This window comes from Pongo pygmaeus, chromosome 8, assembly GCF_028885625.2.
Source record: "Pongo pygmaeus isolate AG05252 chromosome 8, NHGRI_mPonPyg2-v2.0_pri, whole genome shotgun sequence".
Taxonomy (NCBI): domain Eukaryota; kingdom Metazoa; phylum Chordata; class Mammalia; order Primates; family Hominidae; genus Pongo; species Pongo pygmaeus.
In genome coordinates, this window is record NC_072381.2 from 98,461,417 (window position 1) to 98,479,173 (window position 17,757).

Below are 17,757 nucleotides of genomic sequence, written 5' to 3' on the forward strand. Positions count from 1 at the left end.
ATAAACTAGAAATTGCAAGCTATGTCTTATCAGATACTGTGGAAAGACACTGTATAGCAGGCAGGGGAAGAGGGAGTCACAAAATTAAGTACAGGGCACAGAGAATCCCTATTTCCCAAGGGCAGGGAATCCCTGCTATCAAACGTTACCAGCCCTCAGTCCTTGACATCCAGGAGGGGCTCGATGAGGGGGAGCAAGGGAAATGGTCTCTGGGCTGCTAACTGTGCCATTCCCCAAGCGCACAGCACTGCTCCAGCTGCCACCATTTTACACACACTGTCATATGAATGGGGGCCGTGAGGTGGCCCGGAGATCCCCTAGAATACTCCTGCAATTGAAATCTATACCTAACTGAGTGACAGGAGCGGTGGCTCAGTGAAGGAAGGCACTAAGGTAGAGGGCCTAGGCCTCCCCAGGTGCCAATGTCAGAGGCAGCAAAGTGCCTCTTGTACAGTTAAAGCAACTTACACACAGTACTCCTCTGGTATGCCGCAGTGGGATCCAAAGCGGGAAAGGAATCGGTTTTCCAGATCAATAATTGTTTCTCCTACTTTTTCATCCCGGGTAAAGGTGTCATAATCATAGACAGAAATTTTCAGGTCTTTTTCTTGAGGTAAGTAGCAGCTCAGTTCGTACATCCTAAATAAACAAATGCAAGGTCAGAATCTCCATGATCCATCTGAGTACCTCACAAAAACTGGGGCTCTGTGCACAGAATTCCCAGGCTGTGTGTGGTATGGCTGCTGGAGGACATCTGAGTAGGATAACCAGGGTGGGTGGTGATGGGTGGCTTGATAAATAGTACATATTAGAAATAAGAACAAGAAGAGAACATATGCTTGCTCAGGGAAAACTGTGGGCTTTAAATGCCTAGGTTCAAATCCTACCTCTGCTGCTTACCAGCTGTGGGACTCTAGACCAGTTACTTAACTTCTCTGTGCTAAGTTTTCTCATCTATAAAGTGGTGATAATAACACCTCCCATCAGTGTCGCTATAAGGGTCAAGTGAAGAAATATTTAGAGAGCATTTGACATGAGTGCATTGCCCCAATGCCAGTATAATAATAATGATGTATTATATGATTAACTTTATCATCACATGCCCATTAGCTGTTCACCGGAGCACCTCCACCCAGCTCAGAGATGAGTAAGGCACAAGTATCCTGACTTACAGCCCCCCTACCTGTGCCCCTCCTAGGTTCCCTCTTCTGCCTCAATAAAGACCACTGCCCCATGGAACATCTTTGACTCACCCCACAGAAGCACAGGGGAGGGGAGTGAGTGTGATTCACCATAGGGTGTGATATGCAGGGTGCCCTGAAAGCTCCCCTCTCCTCCCAGACCCACTGGGTCCGACCTTGGCTCCAGTTCTTTAAGGCTTTTCTATAGAACCCACATGAAAATGCAAACACTCCTGAGATGAAGAGAAAGAGTCAGACAGTGCTTCTGTGGTGGGTGGGCGATGTGTGCTAGAGGGCGGGCTTTGGGCTCTGTATCTGCACTGTCCACAGAGGGACGGTCCCGGAGAAGGTGCTCAATATGTTCTGTTGAAGGAGAAGCTGTGAGAGGCCTCCTCTCTGCCTCCTCCCCTTCTTCTTGCACTCTGGTGTGTGGACTGGTTCCTGCCCAAAGAGCCAGGAATGTTGATCCATTTGAGCAGAAAACGGATGTGAGAAAAGGTGCTTGAGTCATGACACATGAAGCACCTTACCCACATGTGCCCCCAAACATCACATTTCCAATCCCAAATTCCAAGAAACAAATCATATGTGGTCTCTGAGAGACCAAAGAATTCTTTGGTCAAATAAGGTTGAGAACCACTTCTTTTGCAGTTCTTCTGGACAAACTAAAGGTTCTGAGAAGTCCTGCAATTATAACCTTTTTAAACCCAAGTGTCTTGGTTTTACTAAGGAATATATTTTTTTCTTGGAACATCAATTAATATCCTGTGGAAGACACCAATATTCTTTTGAAGGTGATCTGCCGTGATGGATAGGACTCTGAGTAACGGCCACGCACATAGGAAAGGTTGCTCCTTCCTGAATTCCTGTTCCAGAGTCCCCAAGAGTCTCTGCGGAGAAGAAAGCTACCCCCTAAGACTGAGGCCATGGACCGGAGCCATCTGGGGGCGACTCCTTGGCTCCACCCTGCTGGATGAGGGGAAGTCTGCCCATCCGCCAGACAGCGATTGGCCGAGCAGAGCCTACAGCACCATTTCCTTCCAGGGTGCCTCCGAGCAAGACTTTTCCTGCCACTTAATTAAGCTCGTGCCTGGCTCCTCTGAGACGAGCAATTCAGACAGGGTTGCCTTTCTCCCTTCAAAGCTGGCTTTCCCTGCTTCCCTGTCTCCCTCACAGGAGCCCTCCTTCCTGCCCTGCGTGCCTTTTCCTGTCTAGACCTCAGGGCTGGATCAGTGGAAGAAAAGGAAAACGATCATATTGCGGTGCCAGAGGATTACTTCCATTCTCTGGCCCGGGCGCACGGCCTCGGGTGTGCGGCACGCGGGGAGGGGGTGGGGGCGGGTGTGCGCAGGTATGTGTGTGTGACACATGACAGAGAAAGAATACGCAAGGCTACAAACCAACAAACTCGAGAAGGAAAGAAGCGTATGGGCAAGATAATAAAGCCAGAAATAAAAATATATGCCACACAGCAAACAAGAACACAGTATTCTCTCACTCAGCAAGGTTCTGAGAACAAAACATCATTTTCACAAATGTCTGAGACAGAGAACACTTTTCTACAGGTGATGGCTTTGCCACAAATGTGAAACATCACCAAGGAGGTTGGAAAAGCATGGGGCTTGGAGTCAGCAGAATTTCTAGCTAAATCTCAGCTCTATCATTTACCCCACCCTATTAATAGAGGTCTGGGAGCCCTGTTTTCTGCACCTGTACAGTCGGGTTGGTAATCCCTGCCCTGAGCAGCTAATAAGTTTGACGTGGAGATGGAAATCAAACCGTGGCGTGCCACACAGACACTGGGGTCAGATGGTCTGAGTTCAAATTCTCATTCTTTTTTTTTTTTTTTTTGGAGACAGAGTCTTGCTCTGTCACCCAGGCTGGAGTGCAATGGCACAATCTCAGCTCACTGCAACCTCCACCTCCCAGGTTCAAGTAATTCTCCAGCCTCAGCCTCCTGAGTAGCTGGGATTACAGGTACATGCCACCATGCCTAACTAATTTTTGTTATTTTGTAGAGATGGGGTTTCACCAGGTTGGCCAGGCTGGTCTCGAACTCCTAACTTTGTGATCCACCCACCTCGGCCTCCCTAGGTGCTGGGATTACAGGTGTGAGCCATCATGCCTGGCCCTCACTCTTCTATTAACAGCTAAGTACATTAAACACTGAGTCTCGGCCAGGCGCGGTGGCTCACACCTGTAATCCCAGCACTTTGGGAGGCCGAGGAGGGCAGATCACAAGGTCAGGAGATCGAGACCATCCTGGCGAACATGGTGAAACCCCGTCTCTACTAAAAATACAAAAAAATTAGCCGGGCATGGTGGCAGTCACCTGTAGTCCCAGCTACTCGGGAGGATGAGGCAGGAGAATGGCGTGAACCAGCCATTCGGAGCTTGCAGTGAGCCAGATCGCGCCATTGCACTCCAGTCTGGGCGATAGAGCGAGACTCTGTCTAAAAAAAAAAAAAAAACTGAGTCTCTTTGTGCCTCAGTTTCCTCTGCTATAAAATAGGAATGATAGGCTGGGCACGGTGGCACACACCTGTAATCCCAGCATCTTGGGAGGCCGAGGCGGGAGGATCACTTGAGGTTAGGAGTTCGAGACCAGCCTGGCCAACATGGCGAAACCCTTTCTTCACTAAAAATACAAAAATTAGCTGGGTGTGGTGGCCCACGCCTGTATTCCCAGCTACTTGGGAGGCTGAGGCAGGAGAATTGCTTGAACCCAGGAGGCAGAGGTTGCAGTAAGCCGAGATCGCGCCACTGCACTTCAGCATGGGTGACAGCAAGACTGTCTTAAAAAAAAATAAAATAATAACAGCACCTCAGAGTTGCGAGATTTTTTTGAGATGTTTTATATAAACAGCTCTGCAGACAGCCAGGTGGGAGGGGGGTCCCCGGAAAAACTCCAACTGGCCTGTGCTCCTATAACACTAGTACTAATGCTGTCTGTCTACCCTGCAAGCTATCAGAACCAAGCTTCTTCACTTCCGTGAAGTTCTTTTATTTTGGGTTTATCTATTTATTACCTGCTCCCCTGTCTAGAATGTTTATCTAGTTCACAATCACAGTTTCAGAGCCTAGGACAGGGTTGGACACACATTAGAGTCTTCATTCACATTCCGTGGAGAAATGAAGGCCAGAAAAAAATAAAGAAGTATATTACCTGCCAAAGACTGGGTTGAGAGTGTTGGGAATGTAGTGATCTCGGTCTTCAATGACTTTTTTGCCCAGTGTTATTTTTATGTAAGGGTCACACTGTGGGACAAAATAGACGCGATGTTACATCATTGTAGGGCGCAAGGTGAAGTCAAGTTCAGGGACAGACTCAGCTCGCCTCCATACCCACTCCCAGCTGATGACAAGGTGGCCGCCATGGCACCCCGTGCCTAAGACGAGGGAGCAATGCTCTCCTTTGAGTGGCATGCAGCCAGTTGTGTGGGTGCAGGGGTGGTGGCGGGAGGCGGGGGGAGTCCTGGCTCACACCTGTAAAATGAGAAGGATGAACCAGGGGACCTTAAGCCCCTGCAAGCTCTTAGATAAATCCCCATGGGGACAATCCTCCTGAATACATTGTTTTGATGGAGTATCTTCCCCCTAGTGAGATAACAGACGCCCAGAAAGAAAGAACATGACAATTATTGTGGCTGATGACTGTAATTATCTTGCTACAGGAGAAGGCCCCACACCCAAACTCTTACCAGGCCATTGTTGTCCTGGGGCTGGAGCTCTAAGCCTCGAACAATGTAAATCCTAACCGTGCATTCCTGTGGGACGCTGTCAGGTAATTCCCGAAACTGTCTGGGAGGGGCTGGCACACTGGGGTCATCTGGCAGAGGGTAGATCCGAAAGGAGCCCTAAGAGAGAGAGACAGAAGGACTCCCAGGGCCCTGGGTGGCCCAGGCAGAGGGATCCTGGGAAGTCCCCTCCTCCGCCAGGGGTGTGGGATTGTGGGATGGAAGGCTGCCTTTTGTGAAAGAAATAATGTATATTGCACTATGCATATTTCCAGTAGGGAAAGTGAAATGATTCTCAAGTCATTATTTGAGAGCTCACAGGGGAGAAGAGAGGGCAGAGCAGAAACTGGGAGTCAAGAGGAGAACATGGGCCAGTGTGATGGAGGAGGTGGTGGTGAGAAAGAGTGAAATCCTGCACATTCTTTGAAGATAGGAATAACAATAATTACATTTTAAACCCAACGAAATACCAAAAGTGATTCTCCTTTTCCTGTAGCACCTCTGTACTCCATCTCCCACTCCCAGGCAAACTCCTGTTTATCTTTCAAATCTCAGCTGAAAGGTGTCACTTCCTCCAGGAAAACTCCCTGACTACTCCTGGGATGGGTATGTCCTCTGGGTGCCCTCATCCAACCCCACACTCACCCCTGGCGCAGCACTGGCGTCTGCATTGAGATAATCTATTTATTCTCTAGATCCTTCATTAGACTGTGAGCTTCTAGAGACGGGTGAGGGGAGCATTAGGCCTTGTTCATCACCCTATCTCCAGGGCCTAACACAGGACTAGGCATATAGTAACGGCACAAAAATTGTATTTTGAAGGAGCAAGCCAACAAGACCTGCTGGAGAGGCCACATACTTTGCCTTAAAACCAGGAGAAAGCACTGAAGCTGGATTCAGAACATACAGGTCTTAGTTTCAGCGGTCTCTATTCAGTCAAGCAGCATGGAATAAGTACCTACTATGTGCCAGGTACTAGGGACCCACAAAAGAACTCAAGGACTCCCGTCTGGCACAGCGATGTTTGGTAGGGTTGGCTCTTGTGCCATGTGTGATTGCTTGGTGGGAGGCTGTACTGAGAAGGATTTGAGACCACGTATCGGGCATCATCCTCTCATCCCTTAGCAATGTCAAAGGATTATAAAGCAGCAGCAGAACATCTGCCATGACTTTGCCAAGCGTGGTTGCAGGGAGGGGCAATTATAACAGCAGATACTTTCCATGTATAAGATGCTTTCGTGGAGGCGTGAACCCAGGCCTGTGGGAGCCCAGAGCAGGAGTGAGTCACGCTGCCCAAAGCAATCAGGGAACACTTGACAAAGAGAGTGACATTTGAGCTGGCGCTTAAAAGAATGAGTAGGACTTCGTCAGACCACAAAGGGGGTAGAAAGGGCATCCAGGGAAGGAAGAAGAGCCTGTCCCAAGCCTCCAACCTGTTGAGAGGACAAGGTGTGTCTGGGGTTTAGGTGAGGCTCTCCCGGGCAGGAGGGTGGAGGGTGGAGTGTGTGAGGCGGAGGGAGGCAGGGGACCATGTAGCTTGGGAAAGACTGGCTCTGCCTTTGGAAGGAGTTGCGACTTGACTGTGGAAACCCAAGCAAAGCCTTTCAGTAGTCCAGAGAGAAGATCAGATTTGGTTGCATGGAGAGAAGTGTGACGAGAAAGGTGACGAGGACTGTCAAGTGAGAAGTTGTCACGATGATCCTGCTGAAAGCATGGTAGGGGCAGTAGGATGAGGAGAGGAACTAGATCTTGGAGAGACTGCATCTTAGGATTCAAGGCTGCTTGGCATGAGCAGGGAGGCAGGAAGAGATGCGAAGATGGCTCGGAGTGCTCTGACTCCCCCTCCCCCTTTTCCTTTCTGGCACCTTCCAGCATCCCTCAGAGGCGGCAGGATGTGCCCCTCCCTAGACCCTGGTTGTCCTTTATCCTAGGCCTATATAGAAAACGAAGGTGGATTTTAAACACGACCAACACACACATCTTACTCACCTTAAATTCTCCAACCACAGAAGGATCTTCATTTTCATCCGACTTGCCTCGGTACAACTTGAATGTATCTGAGAAGTCTGTCAGGCCCTCAAATTCTGCTACATTTTCTAGTTCGCAATTATATATCTGAAAACCACCAACAGAGTCTTAATTTCTCATTAAAATGCAGGTAAGGTCTAAAATCAAAAGGGCTGACAGTATCAAGTGGGCATGAGGTTGTGGATGGGGCAACCGGAACTCCCAAATCGATGGCGGGAGTGTAGACGGATACAACCACTTTGGAAAATGTCTGGTAGTTTCTTATGGAGTTAAGTAGCCACCTATTCTATGATCCAGAGATTGCATTCCTAGGCATTTACTGATGAGAAGTGAAAACACGTACACATGGTAGAAGAATGTTCACAGCAGCTTCATTATCAGGAGAATGGAAAAATAACTTGTGGCATATCCACACAATGGAATACTACTCAGCAATGACAAGGGAAAAACTATGAATACACACAACCACATGATGAGTCTCAAAACTACAACGTGGGGATAAGAGGCCAGACACACAAAACATAAATCATACAAGTCCACTTAGAGCAAGTGTAAAATCAGGCAAAATCAGTTTGTGGTGAGAGAAATCCAATCAGTTGCTCCTAGGAGGGATGAGGATAGTGGAAAATTGACTGGAAAGGGACACGGGGAAGTTTTCTGTGGGAATGGGAATGTTCTCTGTCTTGTTTTGGGTGGTGGTTCACATAGGGTATATACAATAATCACAACTTGTTGAATGGATCACTTTATCGTATGTAAAATATTTCTCAATTTAAAAAGCAAGAAGGGAAGAGGAGGAAGGAGGAGAAGGAGGGAAGAAAGGCAGGAGAAAAGGAAGAACGGAGGGAAGGAAGGGAGGCAGGAAGGAGGGAGGAAGGAGGGAGGGAAGGTAGGAAGTAAAGAAGGAAGGAAGGAAGAAGGAAAGAAAGGAAGGAAAGAGAAGGAAGGAAGGGAGGGAAAGGAAGGAAGGAAGGAAAGAAAGGTAGGAAGACAGGCAGGCAGGAGGAAAAGAAGGCAGGCAGGCAGGAAGGGAAGAGGGAGTGAGGGAGGATGGAGTGTGAGGCTGATCCTTCAGCCCCATTGGATCATTTTTCTGAATTAATGGTCCTTTATATGCTAGTACTTCTTAAGCTACCCTGAGAGGTTATGACAATAACATGAAAAGGTGTGGGGTTTTTTTTTTTTGCTTTGATGGGGAAAATTATTTCAATGACCAGATATTTCTCATTCTAAAGTTTTTTTTCTCATATACATTGTTCTGAAAACTTTAGCACTGCTTCTACTTGAGTACACTACAGGCTGAAAATTGAATGAAGAATTAGAAAATTCAAAACATGAACAGAAAGCTCAGAGCTAGTCAGCCGTGCCTAGCTCAGTCGCTTGTCTTCCTCCTGTATACACGTTCTCATGGCTGTGATTTTACGCTGCATACATGTGACAGATTCAACTTTTCAGCTCATGAAACCAATCCCTGTTCAAAGTACACAATGAAGCATGTTGACATCTTGTGTCATTCTGCAAAGAGCACTATGACTTCTGGGTTTCCCTGAGTCAAACTGGATCATCGTGGCCTAATTAGTGTGGTGCCAGCCCATTCCCAACCGTCTGCCAGATGCCTCCAAGCCCCAACGTGGCAGTCACGTAACCATAACTCAATAGCTGTCCTCAAGTCCCTGGAATCTTGGCAAAGTTGAAACTCGTGCAAGAGGGCTCTCTGGGAGGACAGAGGTTTTCCTGGCCCCTGCTCATTAGCACCCACCCAAGGGACCTTTTAGTCATCCTCTTAGCTCTGCCTGTGGCCAGTTTTAAAGGATGTCGATTCTCCACCCACAGCAGCATAGATCCAGGTACCTTGAGCTTGGAATAGCCTTTCTGAATATACTGTCCGCATTTTTCATGTTCTCCTGAGGAAGCATAAAATTTACTCCACCAGTCCACGATTTCTTCCTCCTAAAGACATGTCAAAATGGAAAAATCTTTAGTGATGTCCTGGATTTTCAATCTATGCAGGAAAATGCATATGTAATAGTTAAGAAGAAATAGGTTCTTCTGACCCTGTTAGAGGTGAGATTATATATGACTTTTGTTTACATGCACAATAGACAAAGCATTCACGATTCTTCTACTCAGAAGCTAGAGGTGAAATGGCCATTCTTGGCCAATGAAATGTGTTTGCTTTAATGCCCACAGTCATACTAGATAATGTTCTTATGTCCTTTAGACACAATCTATTAATTTGTTGGTTTTTACATTTTTATTCTGTTGACTTCATATTTACATATACATATAAATTTAAAGAAAACCTCCAATATATGTTTTCTACTATCTCATTTTCTTAGCCCTTTTAACCAGTAACCAGTAATGCCTTGTAATACAATACTCACTAGCTAAGAATTGGAAAAACTGGTTTTAATTCAAGTTCCTTCCTTTATGTTATAAGCCATACCCTTATGTTACAAGCTGTACTGGCTTGGGCAAATTGTTTAACATCTCTGAGCATCAATTTCTTCATCCACTGAATGGAATAATAACACAATGGACAAAGCATTCACATGCTGCCTTCATCTACCTGCCTCCATGTACCTCCAAAAGTTGTTCTGGAAATCATATGGGATCTTTAGGAGAAAGAGTTTTGAAAATTATAAAACGTAAAATGAAAGGTGGGAGGCATCATGGTTCAGTTAGACCAGGGCTCCCAACCTATCCTAGGAGATTCCGATGTAATCAGTCTGGGGTGAGACCAGGGCATCCAATAAGCTTTCAGAAGTTCCCTAGGAGAGTCCAATGTGTAGACAGTGTTGGGAATCTCTGGTTTTGATGGGTGGTTCTTGGTTGGGCAGAAGGGACAGCATGTCAGAGTCACTTGTGGAATACTGTCAAACTATAGAAGGCCTCCCACTCAGATTTATAACAAGAATAGATTCTTATCAGACCCACCCATTGCTTATTTTAACCTACCTTGGAAATAGTAACGCCAAAACAAAAACAAACAAACAAAAAAACACAGAATGTCACCTGCAATAGAGACTCTTGGGGAAAGGAAGAAGGGACAAGAACTAGGCTGCTACCACTTTTTTTTTTTTTTTTGAGACGGAGTCTCGCTCTGTTGCCCAGGCTGGAGTGCAGTGACATGATCTCAGCTCACTGCAACTTCTGCCTTCTGGATTCAAGCGATTCTCCTGCCTCAGCCTCCCGAGTAGCTGGGACTACAGGCATGTGCCACCATACGAGGCTACTTTTTGTATTTTTAGTAGAGATGGGGTTTCACCATATTGGCCAGGCTGGTCTCGAACTCCTGACCTCGTGATCCGCCCACCTCAGCCTCCCAAAGTGCTGGGATTACAGGCGTGAGCCACCACTCCCGGCCTTGAAAGGCTACTTCTTATTCATGTTATATTATATATTACATTATATGCGTCTTATTTGTGTGTGTCTGTGTGTGTGTGTGAATGCATGTGTGTTACACATACTTACACAGAATTACTTACCCTTTATGGGTCAGCAACCTACCCATGGATTTAGTTCTTTTTTTAAATTTTGACACAGAGTCTCGCTCTGTTGCCCAGGCTGGAGTACAGTGGTGCAACCTCAGCTCATTGCATTGCAACCTCCACCTCCCAGGTTCAAGTGATTCTCATGCCTCAGCCTCACGAAAAGCTGGGATTACAAGCACTCACCACCATGCCGGTGAATGTTTGTATTTTTAGTAGAGACAGGGTTTTGCATGTTGGCCAGGCTGATCTTGAACTCCTGGCCTCAAGTGATCTGCCTGCTTCAGCCTCCCAAAGTGCTGGGATTATAGGAGTGAGCCAAAAAAAAAAAAAAAAAAAAAAAAGTAGTAGCAGCCTTTCTTGTCCCTTCTTCCTTTCCCCCAAGAGTCTCCATTGCAGGTGACATTCTGTGTTTTTTTGTTTGTTTGTTTTTGTTTTGGCGTTACTATTTCCAAGGTAGGTTAAAATAAAAACTGTGCCCGGCCCCCCTAGATTTAGAAAAAAAATATTCCCATAAAAATTCTGGGCAGAAAATACATGAATCTTAAATGTAGCAAAATGTATACCATAGTTACCTTTTCTGTCAGCTGCTCGTGCACATGTCAGGTGAGGAAGAGGGCGAACCATATAACAAGTCACATAGATATGGAGACCCCAGGAACATGAGGTTTAAAGAGAAAGAAGGAAAAAGTATTATTCATGCATGTCTTATATTATCAACATTTCAATGGGTTAAATTATTTAAAATTTTCTAAGTCAAGATGAGCCCACAACTGAACCCACCTTACTGGTTTGTTTTCTGAAAATATGCAAAAGGTTACGCACAGTATTACAATGAGAGGCTTGGAAGTAGCCCCTTCCCTGCCCACCATCTCATGTTTTCGATGGAGTTAGACATTTCCCAATCAGGAGCACACAGCTCACACAGGAGCGGGGGGTGGCGTGCATCCCCTACCTCAGACCTTACGTTCTTTTTAGTTCCTAAAATATATCTCCAAACTTGGTCTAATTCTCCTCCCCCACAAAAAACTGTCCTGTCACAAGATATGTTTGACTGCAATGTTATCATACAGGTACCCCCCACCCCCGCCATGCCTATGTTACAGCACCAAATAAATACTCATCCATCAAAACTGCTCTATTATGAGGATGTCAAGTTTCCCATTGGCCAAATCCTTTCATGTGATTTTTTTAATGGAGAACCCACCCCAATCTCAGGGCCCATCCAGGAGATGAGAGAAGAACTGGGAAGGGGGGCTTGAATGTGGTCCTGGTATCTGTTAGAGCATTAGCCAAGCTCGTCCTCAGCAGCAGTTTGAAGACATGCTGCCTAGACCCCTTTCTGCGATCCTAACTTTATGTTCATCTGAAAGGGCTCTTCCTCCGGCTGCCATGTGAGAGGCCATGGAGCTGCTTCCGTAGGTGCCCCTTGGTATTTTCCAGATTGATTTTTGTTCAGCACAACGGAATTGCCAAGAGAGGCAGAGGGACAGATAGATATATCAATTCTTTCTATTAGATTCATACCAAAGCAAGATTAAGGGTTAAATCATCACAGCTGAATTGAGATTTTGGAGAGAGTGATTTTATTTCCAAAGTACTCTTACATTCTCAGTGGTTCCTGAAATCAGATTTTTAGAATCCGTTTGTTCACAATTCAAACCATTTCAAGGAAAATAATAGTTCATGATTTAAAAGGCTTTTTTTTTTTTTTTTTTTTTTTTTTTTTCCAGACTAAGTTTTGCTCTTGTTGCTCAGGCTAGAGTGCAATGGCATGATCTCGGCTCCCTGCAACCTCCGCCTCCCAGGTTCAAGCGATTCTCCTGCCTCAGCCTCCCGAGTAGCTGGGATTACAGGCGCCTGCCACCACGCCCGGCTAATTTTTTGTATTTTTAGCAGAGACGGGGTTTCACCATGTTGGCCAGGCTGGTCGTGAACTCCTGACCTCAGGTGATCCACCTGCCTCAGCCTCCCAAAGTGCTGGGATTACAGGCGTGAGCCACCGTGCCCGGCCTAAAAGGCATTATTTAAGACAAGTTGCTGATTTTAAACTTTAGGATTAGTATGGGAGAATTTATTCGTGCCTACACGATCATTAGTTCATGTGGAAAGGTAATGGAAGCAACTGATGTGACTTGCTTTATTATATCTAATAATAAACTTGCAATGGGAATCAAATCATTAAATGGCACAGAAGATTCTTCTTCTAGACTTAAAACAATCACGTTTGTTTAAAGATCACTTTTCACTCCAAAATCTACTAATGGAAAGAGTTGTAAGAATAATTCAAGTCTTTAGGCCAAGGTCCCACAGTCCCAGGCAGCCTCATGCATTTGCTTATCATACATACATGCACTGTCGCTGGAGAAACCATTTTGCTGAGTGCTGTTGACATACTGCTTAAGCACTGGAATTGGAAGGTAATTGTTGAGATGGCCATGTACGCATGTCCATGTTATCTGGCTAGCACTTGACCAATTTTCCCCAAAGACTTATTTCTCACTTTTCTTGTGATAGTGCTCAGCCCATTTGTTAAGAATTTCCATGGACATCACAGAGTAATGCCATGAGTTTCCGGAGTGTGACACTGTCACTCAAAGACACAGCCTCCAGCCCCCAGCAACAGCATAGTTATTTTTGAGGCATTCCCTCCATTTACCCTGCTACAAGGCCTGAATTGAGGAAGTGGTAATACATGCGCATTACATGTACATTACATATACATGTAATACAGGACATCAGCAAGCTTGTTATTGGCTCTTTCAAAGCGCAACTTTGTTTATTTGACTTTGTACAGATGTGTGATGTCTACTTTGATGAACAAGTGGACTCAGATTTTTAGAGATTTCAACCAGCCTTTCTTATCAACACAGTGTACCTCAACTAGATGTTAGGAGAGCAGGCTGATTAAAGCAATTTACAATACAGTGGGAATGACTGATACTACCATCCCCAATCCTGCTATGTTGCAATGTTTAATTCTATGATGTAAACTGAACTTTCGTAAAGTGTTGCTACAGTGACATAGTCGCATTTCTTAACTATGGTTAAGAAATGAATGAAAATACTGGCATAGATTGTTGACTTTATTCTTCTCCTGTTCCTCAGTTGTACTTAGGGCTACGAGTACACTGAAGGCATGTAATAAGAATTGACTGACGATGAGAGATGGCAAACCTGGAGGCAGATTATACAGCAAGATCTTAAACTGTCTTTTTCTAGAGCAGCTGTAAAAATCTACAGAAAAGATCTTAAGTATATTAACTTCTGCCAAGGCTACTACTATCTTATTAGGGATATTTGGGGTGGTTTACAAAGTGATCACAGTAGTTTTGGCCTATGGGATTGGAAATTTGATATTGTCGTTTGTGACTGTGTAGGATTCACAGAGAGTAGAATCAAACACACTGCTGCACAGTGCTGGCTGTGGAGACTATATTTTATATGGTCCAGTTGTTAGTGAGTTTAATGCAGTGGGAAGGAAGTAGATTTTTTTTAAGGCACTGTTTATGGACATAACATATTAAAGTGCAATCATGTGCATTTTTGGGCTAGTTTGCACATTGAAACACGCTGTGAATGTTCATCATAAACGCCAAGAGAAACAGGGAGATATTTGGTGTTTTCTTTTTTCTGGGCTGAGGCTTTTTCCCCCTTTCCTTCGTGTAGCAGTGGTTGGAATAGTTAGCTCTAAAATAGGGCCTTGAGTGAATATTTCAACCAATTTCTTCACTTCAAAACCACAGTGAAAATAAAAACCTGGGTGTCCCATACACTGATAAATATGGTCATTAGAAATTTATCAAACACTTCTGCTTTATGTAGGGGGAAGAATCTGGCATGTTGCATGTTATCTCTGATCTGAATGTTGCAATGCTATAAATTTGCTTCTCAGACTTCGCTTTCTAGCAAATGATCTTTCTCAGACTGTCCACACCTCTGGTTCTCAGACCTGCCTGCATATTAAAATCATTCGAGAAGATTTAAAAACATACTGATGTCTAGGTCCCTCTCCCTCTTGGGAGGTGGGGACTGGGCATGGGTTTTATTTTAAGTATTCTGGGTGACTTATTAGTGAGGGTTGAAGACTGCTAGTCTACACAATGTCATCATAACTGTTGATGAGTGCAAGATTTAGACTCTTGTCTGTACTCAGTCCTCAATAAATGGATTGGCTGATGATTATAATTGTAACAAATTGTTGTTTGACTGAATTCACCAAATGCTTAGACATCTGGAAGACAAAACTGACAGCATCCAGTGATCAGCTCTGAAGCCTACCTTAGAAGCCAGTAATGGTTTGGTGTCTTCCATTTCGATAACGATGTCCCGGCATGGTGGGGCAGACAGGAGGGAGGCTGCAAGACAAATACTTTCTTAATCTAAGATACTTAGAGAAATACAGTGGTGAACATTCTACTCCAAGTTCAAGTTTAACATCCATAGGGTGGATGGTAGAGTTTATTCTTGGATGAGACTTACAGAATAGAGAGGACAACTCCTGAATGTAGAAAATAAACCAATAATCTGTCACGTTTCCCCAAACATAACATGGTTTTAGACATTTTCTAGGGGATTATATATCCATTACTGTTTTTAGACAATTAGTCCAGTGCCTATACAGAAAGTGCTCAAAAAACAATTGTGTCAATACATGTCTTTAGAGGGTACAGGAGTAAGTGGGGAACCGACATTTTTAAATTTCAATAGCTTTTGGGGTACAAGAGGTTTTTGGTTACATGGATGAATTATATGGTGGTGAATTCTGAGACTGTAGTGCACCTGTCACCTGAGTAGTGTACATTGTGCCCAGTATGCAGTCTTTTATCCCCCTCCCCCTTCTGAGTCTCCAATGTCCATTGTACCACTCTGTATGCCTTTGTATTCCCATAGCTTAGCTCCTACTTATAAGTGAGAACATACAGAGAGCCTACATCTAAAGGAGTCTTCTTTTCTTGAAATTTGTTCCTAAGAAACAGAAAATAAACAAGAGAAAAATAAGAAAAAGAAGGGAAAGGAGGGGTGAGAGGCCGGGGCAAGGAGAAATATCTAATGTAGATGACAGGCTAATGGGTGCAGCAAACAAACATGGCACGTGTATACCTATGTAACAAACCTGCACGTTCTGCACATGTATCCCAGAACTTAAATTAAAAAAAAAAAAAAAAAAAAGAAGGGAAAGGAAATGAAAAGAAAAGCAGGGTGGATTGTTGTATATTTCAGGTCTGAGGTTGCAGTGGCTTATTCAGCCCTTATTCTCAACAGCGTATGCAGAGGGAGAAGACACACGCCCTGACTTTATGTACAATTCCCAGAATATCTGTGACTCAGGATTTGGGGGTTAGAGCATGGACTCAGGAGTAGTCCCTGGGCTTACTACATTTGATTCAGCTAAAGGGGTGGGGGGTACCAAAGCCTCATCCTGGGGCGGGGGTAGGATAAGAGGTACATCTCCCATTTATTGAAGAAGCATCAAACAGGAAGACATTTAACAGGAGGCCAGAACCTAGACAGAACAAACTCTGCCAAGCCAACAGAACTTTCTGTTTAACCACCCTGGCAACTGACATACAGGACATAGAGGAGGAGAGGCAATAAACCTTTTTCGGTACCTACCATGTGCTGGGCACTGAGCTGAACACTTTATTTATATGACCTCACTTAATACCTCAATAATCCTGTAGAATATGTGCCATTATCCCTGTTTTAAAAATTTTAAAACAAACAGAAGCTAACAGCAAGCAAGTCACTTGCTTCAGGTGAAACAATTAGTGGTAAGTTGGGGAGTAAGTAACCTAGGTTTGGCTGACTCCAAAGCTTGTGTTTTAACCACCACACCAGAGCCTGGAGGAACCATCAGGGGGATACTGGGGAGGAGGGGAGACTGACATTTCCTGAGCATCTGTGATATATCAGTTACTGTGTGAGGTAGTTTTAGATCCATGTGGCACCCCTAGATCTATAAGCAGTCTCTACACTTCCAAGATAAGCTCCCCTGCAGATCCTGACAACTGCAACAGTACAGAACAAGACAACCAGAGGGCAGGGACACAGGAACACAACTGAACGTAAGTTCTTTCCTAGAGGATCAATTCTCCACTTCACCCTCTTCATGGAAACAACGCCCAAGGGACAAGAGGAGAAAGTTATTCTGTGCGCTTCCAACATGAGGCCATCCAAGTGCCCTCTTCAACTCTTAACCTATCACTGGTTTTATGAAAGGACCAGATTTTCCTTTTCTGGGGCTCTCTGAAGCCTTGACCACACTCTACATTGATTACATAGAATCACTAGCCGGGGCAGTCTGCCTTGGACCCAGCCCACCCCTGAGCAATAGACACAACAGGTCCACGTAAGTGATTCTGGGGCCAGAGAAAGCGTGTAGCATTTGTACCCTCCGGATGATTTCACATATTTGGACCAAAAAACCTTCTCTCATGAAAATAGTAAGAAAAAAAAGCCAGGAAAGTGGTTTCTCTCCATTTAGTAACCTCAAATGAAACAATTCCTGCAATTACAACAATCCTTGTTGTTATCAAAAATGCTATTTTAGGCACCGTCAATTCAGCATAAAATGTTTTACATGGGACATTTCTTGATAAGCACATGTAGAGTTTTGCTTAAATGTGACTGTGGATTTTTTTCCTCTTCTCTGAATCAGGGATCCAGGATGCTTAGTCAGACCTGCACAGCAGATGAATTTCAGAGGCTCTGCAAAATCAATACCAACCCTTATGAAAGTTTTAATAGAACTAGTTAGTGACACAGCTGCTTAAATAGAAGACATCTGCTTCAGTCTTGAAGCCACCAAGGATCAGCTGAATGAGGCTGTTCCAGCCCTCCCACGGTGTCTAATTTATGAGGCCAGGGGCCCTGGGATCTCTTGCACTGATGCAATGTAGCCCCCAGCCCCTAACACAGTCCCTAGTACATGGTAAGCTAAAAGCAAGTAACTATTGAATGGGTAATTGCAAAATGCTGTATCACTAGCTATTATTTATTATGGAAATCTAAAGTAAGTATTATGCCCTGCTCTATCATTTACATATTAATTATATGTGATAATGAAGTAGGCCAACAGATGGAAAGCAATCTGAAATAAAATCTCCTCCTCTCTCAATGTTCATGGGGTCAGGGAGCTTCCTGATTTCCCCCATCAAGATATTTATCACACTGGACTGCAACTGCACACTTCCTCGTTTGCCTTCCCAACTGGACTTTTGCTTTGTGAGAGGGGAACATGGCTTTCTTGGTCCACACTGTCCCCAGATATCTAGAACAGCACGTGGCAGTCAATGAGTGCTTCCTAACCATTCAGTG

The 17,757-nt window shown here is 44.7% G+C and overlaps 1 protein-coding gene across 2 annotated transcripts in view; it reads right to left on the reverse strand.

The window, feature by feature from the left end:
* The window catches only part of MYOF (myoferlin), a 173,509-nt gene that overhangs the window by 23,347 nt on the left and 132,405 nt on the right, over positions 1-17,757 (reverse strand). Inside the window, exons 38-45 of one of the 2 annotated variants that reach the window (XM_063669988.1) lie at positions 14,719-14,795; positions 12,788-12,844; positions 11,013-11,024; positions 8,798-8,896; positions 6,908-7,033; positions 4,883-5,038; positions 4,348-4,439; positions 469-639 (exon numbers count right to left, since the gene is read on the reverse strand). In XM_063669988.1, the coding sequence (XP_063526058.1) occupies positions 469-639; positions 4,348-4,439; positions 4,883-5,038; positions 6,908-7,033; positions 8,798-8,896; positions 11,013-11,024; positions 12,788-12,844; positions 14,719-14,795 (790 nt within the window). The remainder of the gene's footprint in view (positions 1-468; positions 640-4,347; positions 4,440-4,882; positions 5,039-6,907; positions 7,034-8,797; positions 8,897-11,012; positions 11,025-12,787; positions 12,845-14,718; positions 14,796-17,757) is intronic. The other variant, XM_054435782.2, reaches the window with a different exon arrangement.